The 16,924-nt window shown below is 40.9% G+C and overlaps 1 protein-coding gene across 4 annotated transcripts in view; it reads left to right on the plus strand.

Annotated features, from left to right (window-relative positions):
• The first annotated feature begins 13,907 nt into the window (after positions 1 to 13,907).
• The window catches only part of OS9 (OS9 endoplasmic reticulum lectin), a 30,245-nt gene continuing 27,228 nt past the window's right edge, over positions 13,908 to 16,924 (plus strand). For 3 of the 4 annotated variants that reach the window (XM_036865197.1, XM_036865195.1, XM_036865198.1), the window contains exons 1-5: positions 13,919 to 14,103; positions 14,530 to 14,706; positions 15,855 to 15,918; positions 16,049 to 16,125; positions 16,311 to 16,409. In XM_036865197.1, coding sequence (XP_036721092.1) covers positions 13,942 to 14,103; positions 14,530 to 14,706; positions 15,855 to 15,918; positions 16,049 to 16,125; positions 16,311 to 16,409 — 579 coding nt within the window. In that variant the 5' untranslated portion in view covers positions 13,919 to 13,941. Of the gene's footprint in view, positions 14,104 to 14,529; positions 14,707 to 15,854; positions 15,919 to 16,048; positions 16,126 to 16,310; positions 16,410 to 16,924 lie in introns of all 4 variants that reach the window. The other variant, XM_036865194.1, reaches the window with a different exon arrangement.

Here is a 16,924-nt window from a genome sequence, read left to right on the forward strand (position 1 = left end):
AACTAAGCCTGTGCGCCACAACTACTGAAGCCCACGCGCCTAGAGCTTGTGCTCTGCAACAAGAGAAGCCACTGCAGTGAGAAGCACATGCAATGCAACTAGAGAAAGCCTGCACGCAGCAACAAAGACCCAACATAGCCAAAAATAAATAAAATAAATAAAATTTAAAAACCATAAACATGTATGATATCACACTAAAAAATTAACAGTAATTCTTTAATATAATCAAATATTTGGTATTTCCAAAGTTTCCTAATTATCTCAATTTTTTTTTTTTTTAAATAAGAAAACTATAGGCTTCCCTGGTGTCGCAGTGGTTAAGAATCCGCCTGCCAATGCAGGAGACACGGGTTTGATCCCTGGTCCGGGAAGACCCCACATGCTGCAGAGCAACTAAGCCAGTGCGATGAGCCACAACTACTGAAGCCCGTGCACCTAGAGCCCATGCTCCGCAACAAGAGAAGCCACCGCAATGAGAAGCCCGCGCACCGAAGTGTAGCCCCCACTCGCCGCAACTAGAGAAAAGCCCGCGTGCAGCAACGAAGACCCAGTGCAGCCAAAAATAAATAAAATAAAATTAATTAATTAATTAATTTAAAAAAAAAAAAGAAAGAAAACTATGCTTGGCTTGTTTGAATCACAGTCCTAATAAGGCCCGTATACTCCGTTAGATTGTTATGGCTCTTTAAGTTTCCTTTAATCTATGGATAATCCCACCATCATTTTTTATTTCCTGCCATTTATTTATTATAGAAGCTAGATGTTTACCCCCTTGTTTTCCATAGTCTGCTTTTGCTGATTGCATCCCCAGGTGTCTTTTAATGTTTTCAGTCCCCCTGTATTTTCTGTAAATTGGTAGTTAAATATTGATCAGATCAGATTTCTTCTTTCTTTTTTTGTTGATCCCACTTTTTGGCCACGCTGCACAGCATGCGGGATGTGGGATCTTAGTTCCCCAACCAGGGATGGAACCCGTGCCGCCTGCAGTGGAAGTGCAGAGTCCTAACCACTGGACCGCCAGGGAAGTCCCCGATCCCACAAGTTTTGATATAACAATATTTTCATTATCAATAAATTATAAATGTTTTCTAGTTACATTATGATTTCTACTTTGAACCATGGGTTCACAAACAAATGACAGAAGAGAACATGGGTGATCACACAGGATATTTATAGGGCCAGAACTGAAGGTAGTGTACATCACTTCACGCACCATTGGACAAAACTCAGTCATACAGTTCCATCTGACTACAGCAGAGACTAGGAAATGTAATCTAGCTGTAGGATCAGGAAGAAAATGAAATCGGTTTGGTGAACACATGATATGGCTTTTACCAGAGTCTATCCTTTTAGTCACCAAATATTCATTTTATTTTTACTGACACATGTATATAACACACTCACCTCAAGTGAGAGAACCCAAATTCCCATCTAGTTCTTGCATCAAGTTCAACCCAAAGTCTCAGAGTGATTTGAAGTCCTCTTCCTCAGTTCCAGATGCGGCTCCTCTCTGCCTCCCCACCCCCTCCCTTATAGGTACAGAAGAGCTGCAAATAAACACTCACACTCAGAAAAGTAACGAAGGGAAGGAAGACCAGCTGCAGTCAATGGCTCTTAGTGATATGGGAATCCTGCAGGGCAGGCATAGTGAAGTTTCCTGCTGTGCAGCAGAGAATTTCTCTGATTAGACTCTGGTTCTGCTATTTGAATAAACCTTGTTATCTGTATTCTCCATGGAGCCACCTTTGGCATGGGGGGGGTGGTTTACTTATTCTCTATCATCATGATTACATCTCACGTAGGCTTTGGAGAATATTCCCTCCTTGGGGCTATACAAGTTTTAAAGCCAACTTTCTATAGTAGAAATTTGGAAGCTATATAGTGGTTTTATATTTGAACTGTCAGAGACAGTTTGTGGTTTCTTTGCAGTGCAATGCTGCAAAAACTTAGAGGAGATTTTTGCTGTCTCTTAATTCAAGAGAGGACACATTCTTAATCTGTGTTTTGCCACAAGGCTGGATATTAGTAAGACTTTTTTTTAAAATTTATTTATTGATTGATTGATTGATTTTGGGGTGTGTTGGGTCTTCGTTTCTGTGCGAGGGCTTTCTCCAGTTGCGGTGAGCGGGGGCCACTCTTCATCGCGGTGTGCGGGCCTCTCACTCTCGCGGCCTCTCTTGTTGCGGAGCACAGGCTCCAGACGCGCAGGCTCAGTAGTTGTGGCTCACGGGCCTAGTTGCTCCACGGCATGTGGGATCTTCCCAGACCAGGGCTCGACCCCGTGTTCGCTGCATTGGCAGGCAGATTCTCAACCACTGCTCCATCAGGGAAGCCCAGTAAGACTTTTTGATCAGGGCCTTCTCAATTTTATTTCCCACTGTTTTAAGTCTTAAAGCAATAGAGTTTTCCAACAGTTTAAGACCTAATGTTTCTGGACATGTAATTCCCTTTAATATTTGCTTGCAAAAAAAAAGCCAGTTCTAAAAAAAAAAAAAAAAAAAAAAAAAAAGCCAGTTCTCATCTCTTTTTTGTAATGCATCCAAAATTTTCCAGTGCATGCTGGCCATTTGATTCTTTCCAACCTCTTCCCTTTGTGCTCAATAGCGTATACTGTGTTTTCCAAATTATTACAGGCATCATTTTACCAAGTATTTTGTCATTGTAGAACATGATGTTCCAGATAGTGTCTTTGGTCTCTTAGCTCCACACTTACCCTTTTAGAACATCTTTTCTAATGTCAAGTAGGACTACTTTCCTAATCATGTGGGTTCCTGTTAGGTTCTGACAGCGCTGGAGGGAGCTGCAGTGGTAACATTGGTAGCAATGTGATTCTGTTCCTGTTCAGGCATCTGGGTTTCAACAGCAGCAGCCTCAGTGCTCAGCAATGGTAGATCCTGGGTAACACCATTTCCCCTTTTGCTCCACTGGCCCTAGAGTTAGTGACTTCCTGCACTTACTAATCATTGAGTAACCTTATCTTCCCCTTTTTTCTACTCCATCCCTTGTGGCACTTTGTAAATGATTATCTGTATTAAATTCTCTCTATTCGAAATACCCAGAATTGTTTCTGTTTTCCTAACAGAACAGTGTTTACTGTCTTGTTTACTAACACAAATAGATTGCCATCCTTTGAGCCTCCAGTATAATTTTCTCATTGATGGCCACCTGATTGCTATGTCAGTGCCATGTATTTTGGTTTTTGTTACAGCAGCACACCACTTCTGCTATCATAACACTGATACCAAAGCCACACAAAGAACTACAATAAAAGAAATCTACAGACAAGTATCCTGTATCAACATAATGCAAAATCTTTGATAAAGATTTCTATTCTTTCTATTCTAGCAAATAGAATTCAGCAGCATATTAAAAGGATCATACACCATGAGCAAATGGGATTTATTTCTGGAATGCAAGGATGAGTCAATATACAAAAATTGATCAGTGTAATATCCCACATTAACAAAATGAAGGGAAAGGACTGCATGATCATCTCAATTGAATAAGCAATCGAATAAACATTCAATTGCTGGAGGGAGTGTGGAGAAAAGGGAACCCTCCTACACTATTGTGGGAATGTAAGTTGGTGCAGCCACTATGGAAAACAGTATGGAAGTCCTCATAAAACTAAAAATAGAATTACCATATGATCCAGCAATCACACTCCTGAGCATATATCCAGACAAAACTACAATTCAAAAAGATTATGTTCATAGCAGTGCTATTCACAATAGCCAAGACATGGAAACAACCTGAATGTCCATCAACAGATGAATGGATAAAGAAGATGTGGTATATATACACACATATATATACCATATATACCATTTGCAGCAACATGGATGCAAGTAGAGATTATCACACTGAGTAAGTCAGATATCATATGATATCACTTATATGTGGATCTAAAATATGACACAAATAAACCTATCTATGAGACAGAATAGAATCACGGACATAGAGAATAGACTGGTGGTTGCCAAGGGGGAGGGAACTGGGGAAGTGACGGATTGGGAGGTTGGGATTAGCAGATGCAAACTGTTATATAGAATGAATAAACAACAAGGTCCTACTGTATAGCACAGGGAACTATATTTAATATCCTATGACAAACCATAATGGAAAAGAATATTTTTTTAAAAATAGCAGGGTCTCAATGAGATATATTTGTACACTCATGTTCATAGCAGCATTATTCACAATAGCCAAAATGTGGAAGCAACACAAGTGTCCATCAAGAGATGAATGGATAAGAAAAATGTGGCATATACATACAACAGAATATTATTCTGCAATATGCTACAGCATAAATGAATCTGAGGACTTTATACTGAGTGAAATAAGCCAGTCACCAAAGGACAAATACTATACGATTTTACTTTTATGAGGTACTTAGAGTAGTCAAAACCATAAAGACAAAAAGTATAATGGTGGTTGCCAGGGGTTGGGGTAGGGGATAATAGGGAGTTATTGCTTAATAGGCATAGAGTTTCAGTTTTTAAAGATGAAAGTGTTTACAGATGGATGATGATGATGCTGCACAACAATGTGAATGTACTTAATACCACAGAATTGTATACTTAAAAATGGCTAAGGTGGTACATTTTATATTATGTATATTTCAAAACAATAAAAAAGTCCTTTAAGACAGTTGCTTGCCTATATACCAGCAATGAACAAGGGGAATTTGAAGTTAAAATCACAATACCATTTACTTTAGCACTCCCAAAAATGAAATACTTAGGTATAAATTTAACAAAATGTGTATTATATCTTTATGAGGAACACTATAAATTCTGATGAAAGAAATCAATGAAAAATTAAGTAAATGGAGAGATATTCATGTTCATGGATAAGAAGACTCGATATTGTTAAGATGTCAGTTCTTCCCAATTTGATTTATAGATTCAACACAATTCCAATCAAAACACCAGCAAGTTATTTTGTGGATATTGATAAACCAATACTAAAGTTTATATGGAGAGGCAAAAGACCCAGAATAGCCAACACAATATTAGGGAGAAGAACAAACTTGCAGACTGACACTGCTTGACTTCATGACTTCCTATAAAGCTACAGTAACCAAAGCATAGTGGTATTGGTGAAAGAAGAAACAAATAGATCAATGGAACAGAACAGAAATCTCAGAAATAGGGACTTCCCTGGTGGTCCAGTGACTAAGACTCTGCGCTCCCAATGCAGGGGGCCTGGGTTCAATCCCTGGTCAGGGAACTAGATCCTACGTGCCGCAACTAAGAGTTCTCATGCTGCAACTAAAGATCCCGTGTGCTGCAACTAGGACCTGGTGCAGCCAAATAAATATTAAAAAAAAAAAAGAAATCTCAGAAATCGACCTACATAAATATAGTCAACTGATCTTTGAGAAAGGGGCAAAGGCTGGGAATTCCCTGGCAGTTCAGTGGTTAGGACTTCACGCCTTCACTGCTGAGGGCCCGGGTTCAATCCCTGGTTGGGGAACTAAGTTCCACAAGCTGCGAGGCACAGCTAAAAAAAAAGAGAGAGAGAGAGAAGGGAGCAAAGGCAATACAATGGAGAAAACACAGTCTTTTCAACAAATGGTGCTGGAACAACTGGACAGCTACATGCAAAAAAAAAAAAAAAGAATCTAGACAAAGACCTTACGCCCTTCACAAATGTTAACTCAAAATGGATCATAGACCTAGGTATAAAACGCAAAATTATAAAACTCTTAAAAACAACGTAGGGTGTAGAGAATGGACTTGAGGACACGGGAGGGGAAGGGTAAGCTGGACGAAGTGAGAGAGTGGCATGGACTTACATATACTACCAATGTAAAATAGAATAGCTAGTGGGAAAGCAGCCGCATAGCACAGGGAGATCAGCTCAGTGCTTGTGACCACCTAGAGGGGTGGGATAAGGAGTGTGGGAGGGATATGGGATATATGAGGGAGGAGATATGGGGATATATGTATATGTATAACTGATTCACTTTGTTATAAAGCAGAAAACTAACACACCCATTGTAAAGCAGTTATACTCCAATAAGGATGTTAAAAAAAAAAACAACGTAGGGAAATCTAGATAGATTAAAATCTTGGGTATGACAATAACATTTTAGACACTACACTAAAGACACCATCCATGAAAGAAATTATTGATAAGCTGGACTTCCTTAAAATCAAAAACTTCTGCTCTGTGAAAGATGCTGTCAAGAGGATGAGAAGACAAGCCACATACTGGGAGAACAAAATCTGCAAAAGACATATCTGATAAAGGAATTGTATCCAAAATGATACCCCAGAACTCTCAATTTTCAACAATAAGAAAACAAACAAGCCAATTAAAAATGGGAAAAACACACAATAAGACACGTCACCAAAGAAGATATACAGGTGGCAAAATAAGCTTATGAAAAAAAATGCTCTACATCATATGGCATTAGGAAATTGCAAATTAAAACAACAACAAGATAGCACTACACACCTATGCGAATGGCCAAAATCTAGACAACATGACAATACCAAATGCCAGTGTGAGTCAACAGAAACTCTCATTCATTGCTGTTGGGAATGCAAAATGGCACAGTCACATCGAAGGACAGTTTGGTAGATTCTAACAAAGCTAAACATACTCTTAGCATACAATCTAGCAATCATGCTCCTTGTATTTACTCAAATGAATTGGAAACTTACATGCACACAAAAACCTGCACACAGATGTTATAGCAGCTTTATTTATAATTGCTAATACCTGGAAGTAACAAAGATGTACTTCAGTAGATGAATGGATAAATAAACTGTGGTACCTCCAGACTGTGGAATATTATTGAGCAGTTAAAAAAAAAAAAGAGTTATCAAGCCATGAAGAGACATGGAGGAAGCTTAATTGCATATCACTAGATGAAAGAAGCCCATCTTAAAAGGCTACAGATTGTACCATTCCAACTATATGACATTGTGGAAAAGGTAAAACTATGGAAACAATAAAAAGATCAGTGTTTGCCAATGGTTAATGGAAAGGATGAATTGACGGGTTACAGAGGATTTTTAGGGCAGTGAATCTATTCTGTACGATACTATTAATGGTAAATATATGTCATTATACATTTGTCAAAACTCATGGGAACTAAAGGCCCAGGCCGTGGAGGGAGCACAGGTGGCTGGTTTCAGGTGGAGCAGGATTGTTTGGCCACAGCAGAGACCTCCCAGTCGGCCACAGGAGAGACCTTGAAGGACACTAAGATGCCTGATGAATAGCAGATGGAGGAGGAGGGGGGAACAGGAGGGGGAAGAGGAAGGGAAGGAGGAAGAGATGCAAGAGGAGATTGGTGCTGCTGGTGAAGAGTGAGGAGGATGAGGGTGAGAAGTATGAGATGATGAAACTCAAGATCCCCATGGACCACAGGGAGGTCTCCAGGGAGGCGCCAGCACCCGTGGCCAATGGGGCAGGTCCACACTTGGGCTGGCCTGCAGCCATGCTTTTGCTGGCCCTCCATGTCGACCAAGTATCCACTGACATGGGTGAGAGGCTCTTCCTGTACACCTAGCGCAGCCAGGGCTCCTTGGTGAGATTGGTGCACACCAAATATGGCCAAAGGAAAAAAAAGAAAGAAAAAACCCTCATAGAATGTATAACACCAAGAGTGAACCCTAGTGTAAACTGTGGACTTTGGGTGATGATGTGTCAATGTAAGTTCAATGATTATAGGGAATGTGCCACTCTGGTGTGGGATGTTGATAGTAGGAGAGGCTCTGCATGTGTGAGGACAGGGGTTATATAGGAACTCTCTGTACTTTATGCTCAATTTTTCTGTGAACCTGAAACTGCTGTAAAACATAAAGTCTGTTTAAAAGAAAAAAATGAAATGTGGTTTTCAGAATACCAGCTCCAACATCACAGTGGTATATAGAAGGGTGGATTTGAAGCCAAAAGACATAATAATCAGCACACTCTCCTTGCAGACAATACAAGAAACCTTGAACAATTTACTTTATTCATCAAGTTCCCAATGTGTGTTATTGCTTTGGTGTGTTTTGATTCCACCTTAATAGTTAAACCCCAGAAGACATTAGCACTGTTTTTTTCTACTGTCAATAATCATGTAGGATTTTTACCTATTTCTCCATTTCATTCCTTCTTACATCTCAGACCTTCCATCTTGTATCCCTGTCCTTTCCTCTGAAGTATATCTTTCCTGGTTGCAAACCCTCCTGGGGGGTTGTTTTTGTTTTTTGTTTGGTCTGAAAATATTTGTATTTTGCCCTCATTATTGAAAGATATTTTCACTAGCCATAAAATTCCCAGTGGCAGTTATTTTCTTTCATCACATTGACGATATCATTTATTGTCTTCTGGCTTCCACTGGTGTCATTTGAGAAGTCAGTTCTCAGTCCAACTGCTGCTTCTTTGAAGGTAATCTGTTTCTCTGGCAGCTTTTAATTTTATTTTTATTGTGGTAAATGTACATGCAGTGAAATGCATGGGCCTATGTTGTAGGTCAATGAGTTCTGACACATGCATCCACCCATCCAACCCATACTCTGGATGCTTTTGATATCTGCTGTTATTCGTTAGTGTCACTTAGTTTCATGGTGATATGTCTTAAGTATAGACTTCTTTTCCATCTATTCTGCTTTAAATTTTTGGGGGCCTCTTGAATATGTGGATTTTGTATCTTTCATTAGTTCTAGGATATGCTCAACAATTATCTTTGCTTCATTCTTTCTTTCTCTTTCCAGGACTCTAACCAGGTTTCTCACTTTACTCTCTGTATGTCTTATTTTCTCTTTCATATTTCTCTCTTTGTTGCTCTGTGTTTCATTCTGGGTATCTTCTTCTGATGTGTTTTCTACTTCACTAATCCTATCTTCAGCTAAGTTTAAACTTTCTTTGAGTTTTTAAAAAGAAAATTTAAATGAAAAATTTCAAATACAATCAAAAGTAAAGTATAATGAATCTCCATGTATTTATCATGCTGCTTCAACTAAAAATATGGTCAATTTTGTTTCATCTATACTCCCACCAGTTCTCCCAGACTCCCACAGAATTATTTTAATGCAAATGCCAGTCATTATACTGTTTCATTGATACATACATGAGTATGTATCTCTAAGAGATAAGGAGTATCTTTTTAACGTAACCATAATACCATTATTACATCCAGCAAAATTGACAATGATATCTTAATATCATATAATATCCAGTCAGTGTCCAAATCTCCCTAGTTGACTCATAAAAGTCTTTTTCTAGGTAGTTTGATTCAGGATCCAAACAAGAGCTATACATTGCATTTGACTGATACATTTCTTAAACCTCTTTTAACCTATAACAGTTCTCTTCCCCCTTTTTTTCTTGCAATATATTTGTTGAAGAAACTGGAATATTGATCCTCTTTTATTCTTGATTCTCATGGTGTTGTTTAACATATTGTCCTGTTTCTCATATTTCTTATAAACTGGTAGTTATATACAGAGTCTTGTTTTTTTGGCAAGAATCCTTTGTAGATGATGCTCTGTACTTCCTACTGTATCCCATCAAGAAGCACATAATGTCTGGTTGTTCCTCTTTTCATGATGTTAAGTTTTATCAGTGTATGCACATGGTGTCAGCTTGATTCATCTATAAGCCTCTTGGCTAATGTTTCTGACAGTCATTGATGACTACTGCCTTGATCAATTATTTCGTTAGGATTATAAAATGATGACAGTATATCATTCCTTCTGCTCTTATTAGCTGGAATTCTTCTCTGAAGAATAATTGCTTCTTAAACTATTTAGTTATTTTATTTAGTTTTAAATTTAAAACTCTATATTTTTATTTCTAGAAACTCTATTTTAAATATGTTAGATTTATTTTTATAGTTTCCTGTTTTCTGATATATTTTCAAATTTCTTTTATTTCTTTAAGTATAGTGAGCATAATTATAATCAGTGTCAGGTAATTACAATACTGAATTCTTCTGGGCTCCGTTTCTGCTGTTGTTTCTTCTGGTTCTCATTCACAGTGTCTTATGTCCTTTTGGGTTTAGTTATTTTTCATTATGAGTTACTAACTTCCCTTGGAAAATGATTTGTAGGAGTTCTTTGGTGCCTGGGATGAAGGGGATATTTTTTCAGAGTGGATTTGCATTTGCTTCTGCCAAGTGCCTGGGCCATTATTTTCTCCTCCTCAGAACCACTTAAATCTAAATTTACAGCTTGAATTTTTTTTAAACCATTTAAATGTTGTGAAATTGGTCTGTAAATTTCTTTAAGGGCCTACTTGTGATTACAAATTCTCCCTTGTTTGGCACTGAGGCAAACTTCCTTGCAGTTCCCTGGAGCTGGGGACCTGGGGACAGGTTCACTACCAGGAGGATTTTCTCTCAGAGTCTCCACCTCTAGTGGACCTTCTGTCCCATACTCTAGAAAACAAAAACACGTCAACAAAGCTCAAATCTGTACACTGTTGGTGGGAATGTAAATTGGTGCAGTCACTGTGGAAAACAGTATGGATGTTTCTCAAAGAACTAAAAATAGAGCTACAATATGATACAGCAATCCCACTCCTGGGTATATATCTGAAAAAAAACAAAAACACTAATTCGAAAAGATACGTGCACCTCAATGTTCATAGCAGCATTATTTACAATTGCCAAGATATGGAAGCAATCTAAGTGTCTATCAACAGATGAATGGATAAAGAAGACATGGTATATATATACAATGGAATACTACTCAGCCATAAAAAAGAATGAATATTTGCCATTTGCAGCAACATGGATGGACTTGGAGGGTATCATGCTGAGTGAAATAAGTCCGACAGAGAAAGACAAATACTGTATGACATCACTTACATACGGGATCCAAAAAATACAACAAGCTAGCAGACTCACAGATGTAGAGAAAAAACTAGTGATTACCAGTGGGCAGAGGGAAGGGGGAGAGGCAATATAGGGGTAGGGGATTAAGAAATACAAACTATTATGTATGAAATAAGCTACAAGGATATATTGTAAAGCATAGGGAATATAGTCAATATTTTATAATAACTGTAAATGGAGTATAGCCTTTAAAAATTGTGAATCACTATATTGTACATTTGTAACTTACATAATATTGTACATCAACTATACTTCAATTTTAAAAAGAGTTCAAAAAATACATTAAAAAAACAAAGGTTGGGGACCTCCCTGGTGGTCCAGTGGTTAAGAATCTGCCCTCCAATGCAGGGGATGCGGGTTCAATCCCTGGTCAGGGAACTAAGATCCTGTATGCTGCAGGGCAACTAACCCCATGCACCACAACTACTGAGCCCACACGCCACAACTAGAGAGCCTGCGTGCCGCAACTACTAAGCCCATGCGCTCTGGAGCCCGTGCACCACAACTAGAGAGAAGCCTGTGCACCACAACTAGAGAAACCCGTGCACCACAATAAGGAACCCGTGCACGGCAACGAAAGATCCCGCATGCCACAACGAAGATCCCGCATGCTGCAGCTAAGACCCAACACAGCCAAATAAATAAATAAAAATTTTAAAAAATTAAAATTAAAATTAAAAAAAAACAAAGATCAACTCTGCAACTTTGGCAAATGCCTTCCAAGCAAATGTGACTACAGGGTTTTGACTGTCAAAACCCTCTAGGTTTTCTGACTTCATTTAGATTTTGGCCTGTTAATTCTTCACTGTCCTGTTGGCTTTACCATGCTTTAAGAAGGAAGATAATTATATTTTACTCAGCATTTTAAGTTGTTTTTAGTGTGAGGATAACCAACCACACTGAAGAAAAAAGAAGTCTGTTTAGCTTTTCCAACACAACTTTTTATTTTCAGTAGAATTAATGTCTTTTTTCCCCCTTAACTTTCTACATAATGATACTTATCATTAATATATTCCCAGGCTCTCCTCTGGTTAAACAAATCTGTTCTCAATAAGTTCAAATGTATTAGTATTCAATCAATTTTATTTCTTAAAGAAATCACTCCCAAATCCTTCTGAACTGCTCTTATCTTATGAATTGATCTCTAGTCCTGCCCTACAACTTGGAATCTCCTTTCAACATCGCCTTGGGGATTCCTTTTGTTTCTCTTTTGTGCCGGATACCTTGTTTCTTGGATTTCATACCTTTTCTGTCTTTTGACTAACATTTGTCTTGGTGTAATAAATCCTCTCCTATCTTTCTGAAGAACAATGCATGGAATATCCATATTTTGAGACCTTGCATGTCTGAAACTGTCTTTATTCTGGACTCATAATTAGATCATAGTTTGGCTGTGTGTAGAATTCTAGGTTGGAAATAATTTCCTTCAAAAATTTGAAACCATTCTTTCTTGTCTTCTATCTTACAATGTTTTGATAAGCCTAACTGCTCTGATTCTTGATCCTTGTATGCAACTTGTCCTTTCTCTCTAGAAGCTCTTAGAATTGTTTGTCTGTGTCCAGTGTTCTGAAATTCTATAATGATGGATGTGGTGTGGGCCTGATTTGTTTTGCTATCAGTGTGCCCTTTCAATTTAGAGACTCAGTTCTCCATTTCAGGATAATACTTTAAAATAATTTCTGTGATTATTTCTTCCATTCTGAGTCTCTGTTCTTTTTGTGGAACTGTCATTATTCAGATGTTCAACTTGCTGGACTGATCCTTTGCTTTTTATTAATTTTCTCCTAAAGTAGAGCAAATTTGATTTTCAACTTTATCCTCCAGTCTTTCTACTGAATTTTTATTTCTGCTATCATGGTTTTGATTTCCAAGAGCTCTTTTTTTCTTACCTGAATAGTAGTTACTTTTTAAAATAGCTTCCTGTTGTTATCTTACGCACACAATATATTATCTCTCTGAGGATCTTGATGGATTTTTTGTTTAATTTTCAGTTGCTTTTTCTCCCTTGCAATTTGTTTCCTCTAAGTTGCTCTTTTTCTTCTTGCTTGTTTTGGTTTCTTCCTTGTACATTAAATACTTTCCTTAAATGTTTTATGATCCTTGGCTGTCTGCTTATATTTTAGAGTGAGGATATTAAAAAGCTGATTGGAAAGATTGTGTGAGGGCTGGGGCACGTAGGCCAGGGGCTTAATTGTAGGATTCCTTCACCTATTTCTTTAAGAGAAGCCTGATGAGAGTATCTTTGGGATTCTCTTTGGGGCTGGACAGATTCTCCAGATGAGTTTTTCCAAAGATACAGTCATTTCATGTTTATGTTTGTTTAGGAATCAATTTCACAGGTTTGCTAAATCAGTTACCATTCCTCCATCTGCTTTCTAGCTTCTAAAATGTTGCTGCTGTTGTCTCTTTTCCCTGTCCCTTTGTTCCTACATGGCCTGGAGGATAATACGTGCATTCGCCGCCTGCTCCTCTCCCCACCCCACCCCACCCCGCTCCCAGTTTTCAACTGGAAGCCCCCGTTATTTCTTTAGGATAATTTTATTAGACAACTGCAGGATCGCGCAGAAAGGTTTTGACAGAAATTACCAGATTGCCCTTAAGTTGTATGTATATGTGAAAAGAGGAATACTATTATATAATAATTGTTTTGCCACAAGTATAAGCAGCTTTCAGGAGTATTGCGTGCACGCACCCATCCGCCTCCATCCTCCGCCTGGCGGCGGCCGGACACAATACAAGAAACGGCTTAAAAAGCAATTAGAGATGCGCACAACAGCTGGGCGAGGACCGAGAAAAACTGCTGAACTAGGCCTAGCGGGTAGACGGTGCCTCTCGGGAACTGATAGAGGGTGGGAGGGGGTCCAATATCGTTGGTGATTGGTTGGCCTCTCTGACCAATCGCGCGCAGCGAGTGGTTTTGCTAATCGTCGTGATCCACCTCCTCGTGGGCTTTGGAGCCACATTGGCAAATGGGACTAGGGCACGTAAGAGGGACAGAACATTTAACCAATGACACCTTGGAGCGTCGATGGGCGGGGTGAGGCCGCCGCCAGGTTTAGGGCGGAAGGAGTTGTTCTGGATTAGAAGGGGAACGAAAAATGGCGGCGGAAACGCTGCTGTCCAGTCTGTTGGGGCTGCTGCTTCTGGGGCTCCTGTTTCCCGCAAGTCTGACCGGCGGTGTCGGGAGCCTGAACCTGGAGGAGCTGAGTGAGATGCGTTATGGGATCGAGATACTGCCGTTGCCTGTCATGGGAGGGCAGGTGAGGAGGCGTAGAGGGGACGAGGGTCCGGGGCAGAAGGGGAAGGGGGAGAAGGTAGAGGAAGAAGGGCAGCTGTGGAGTCTGTGGCGGGAGCCTAAGGAGAATCGGGAAGAGTTAAGCAGGGGTTTCATGAGGACTCCTGAGGGTCGTAATCAGAGACCCATTCCCCTGGGGCCAGGGCCTGGGAGGGGTGGGGCTTCCCACTGTCCACTTCAGGTCCCAGTTCCTGATTGAAACACTCAGACTCCTCCCCCGTGGAGAAGTGGGAGTGCCCTCGCCCCTCACCCGCTAAGCACAGCTGGAGGACTTGTGGCTCACTCTGTCTTGACTGGGCTCTTCCCCAGGATATGAAGAGGGATCTCGTTGTTCTCCCTGATCCCAACCTCTCTTTGCCTCCCTGCCCCCCGACCCCCACTTCTTTCCCAGAGCCAAGCTTCGGACGTGGTGATTGTCTCCTCTAAGTACAAGCAGCGCTATGAATGTCGCCTGCCAGCTGGAGCTATTCACTTCCAGCGTGAAAGGGAGGAGGAGGCACCTGCTTACCAAGGGCCTGGGATCCCTGAGTTGTTGAGCCCAATGAAAGATGCGCCCTGCCTGCTGAAGGTGAAAGGGACTGGGATGGAGGGAACTAGGGCTTGGAAACTATCTATTTGGGAACCATTGTGCCTGTGAATGAGGAGTGATGGGGAGGATCTGTTGGAATTAAGAAGGCCATTGAAGGACTAGGCATATTGTACAGATCGGAAAGAAGCAAAGAATCCTGTAACCACTGATGACACTTTGCTGAATGTAGAGGAGAGTTAGAAGAACTCAGAATAAGGGTTAAGCTAAGATTGAGGTGCTAAAGAGGGTCAGTGTGGGGCAGTAAGGTCACTCCCCTAGAGAAGCCTTCCTGGCAAAGTCACCCCCTCCCCTGTCACTCTCTGCCCAGTATCCTATTTTATTTTCATCATGGCACTTTTCATGATCTGAAATCATCTTTTTAACTGAATCATCAGTTTATTCATTTTTGGTCTGAGTCCTAGCACTAGAACATAAGTCTATGAAGTCAGAGAATTTATCTTGTTCACAGCTATATCCCCCGTGGCTAAAACAGTATAAGGGAGTTCAATTAATACTTTAATATTCTATGTTTCCCTGGTCTGAGTGCTTCAAGGATATCATGATTTCGTATCTTTATGGACGACAAAGAAGGATTTTTTTTTTTTTTTGTGGCTGTGTTGGGTCTTAGTTGCCGCACGTGGGATCTTCGTTGAGGCACACGAGATCTTTCGTTGCGGCGCACGGGCTTCTCTCTCTATTTGTGGCATGCAGGTTTTTCTTTTCTCTAGTTGTGGCACGCAGGCTCCAGGGCGCGTGGGCTCTCTAGTTTGAGGCATGCGGGCTTAGTTGCACCACAGTATGTGGGATCTTAGTTCCCTGACCAGGGATCGAACCCACATCCCCTGCATTGCAAGGCGGATTCTTTACTACTGGACCACCAGGGAAATCCTCAAAGAAGGATTTTTTTATAAAAAGAGAAGAGTGGAAAGCCCACAGGTGCTAACCACTTAGGCTGTAGAGGTCTCTCTCCAAGTCACAGAAGGCAAACAGCCCTCCCTCCTCACCGAGAACCTGGAGGATTGAGTGTGGAAGCAGAGAGAGATGAAAAGTGAATGAGAGGTTATGTGTCTTGGAGCCAGGAGAGATTCTGGTTCCAAGAAGAGACATCTGTACTCCATCCCCCGATTGTTCATTTTTTTTATTGTCAGACCAAGGACTGGTGGACGTATGAATTCTGCTATGGACGCCACATCCAGCAGTACCACATGGAAGGTGACTCCCGCCTACATTTTTCCTAAGCCCTCAGCAACCTGTCGTGGAAGGTGACCTCCCTCCCCATTTCCCTTCCCTCCTAGTCCTCTGAGGACAGGGTAACCATGCTTCACTGTGCTTTCTCTTGCAGATTCAGAGATCAAAGGTGAAGTCCTCTATCTCGGCTACTACCAATCGGCCTTCGACTGGAATGATGAAACAGCCAAGGTGGCAGGAGTGTGGGATTGGGAGAGAAAGGGGTCTGGGCTACAGACTGAGAGCCCTGACGAGAAGGGGAGGGTCAGGATTAGCTGACGTGTTTCTTGGGGTTTGGTGGCTATTAGGATAAAGTGCTCCTCTTCCCTCTTGCTGTCTTTCTCACACCCCTCCCTCCTGCCTGATGTCCTCCCCAGGCCTCCAAGCAGCATCGCCTGAAACGCTACCACAGCCAGACCTATGGCAATGGGTCCAAATGCGACCTCAACGGGAGGCCCCGGGAGGCTGAGGTTCGGGTGAGTCTTGGGAGAGGGAAGTTGACACTCCCCCAGTGACAACTCAGGTTCTAAGAGAAGAGGGCAGGGTTGCGTGGTATAGTCAAGAGTTTCTCTCCCAGACCCTAAACTCTAAGTTTAAGACTCATATTTCTAGCTTCACGGCACTGCCTGGATTTTCAGAGGCAGTTCAAGTCAACATTTCCCAAATCCTCCCCTCCGAACCCCCAACCACACTTTTATCTGTGTTTCTCCTTTCTGTCACCTAAGCTGGACATCTGAGTGTCATTATTGACTCTTACTTCTTCACTTTGTCCTCCTTTCATCATTTAACGACTGCAATGAGGTCGTGCTGGTGTAGGTATTGGGCTCTGCTCTGGGGGTACAGTGGTGAGCAGACACGCAGCCCCTGCCCTCATGGACTACAGTCAGGAGAGGAAGACAGAGATTAAAGAATCACAGAAATGAGCCTGTGATTACAAACTGAGAAGGAAGTGATATGGAGGAAAGGAATCAGGGTCAACAACAAAGTCCAC

The sequence above is a fragment of the Balaenoptera musculus genome, chromosome 10 (genome assembly GCF_009873245.2).
Source record: "Balaenoptera musculus isolate JJ_BM4_2016_0621 chromosome 10, mBalMus1.pri.v3, whole genome shotgun sequence".
NCBI lineage: Eukaryota > Metazoa > Chordata > Mammalia > Artiodactyla > Balaenopteridae > Balaenoptera > Balaenoptera musculus.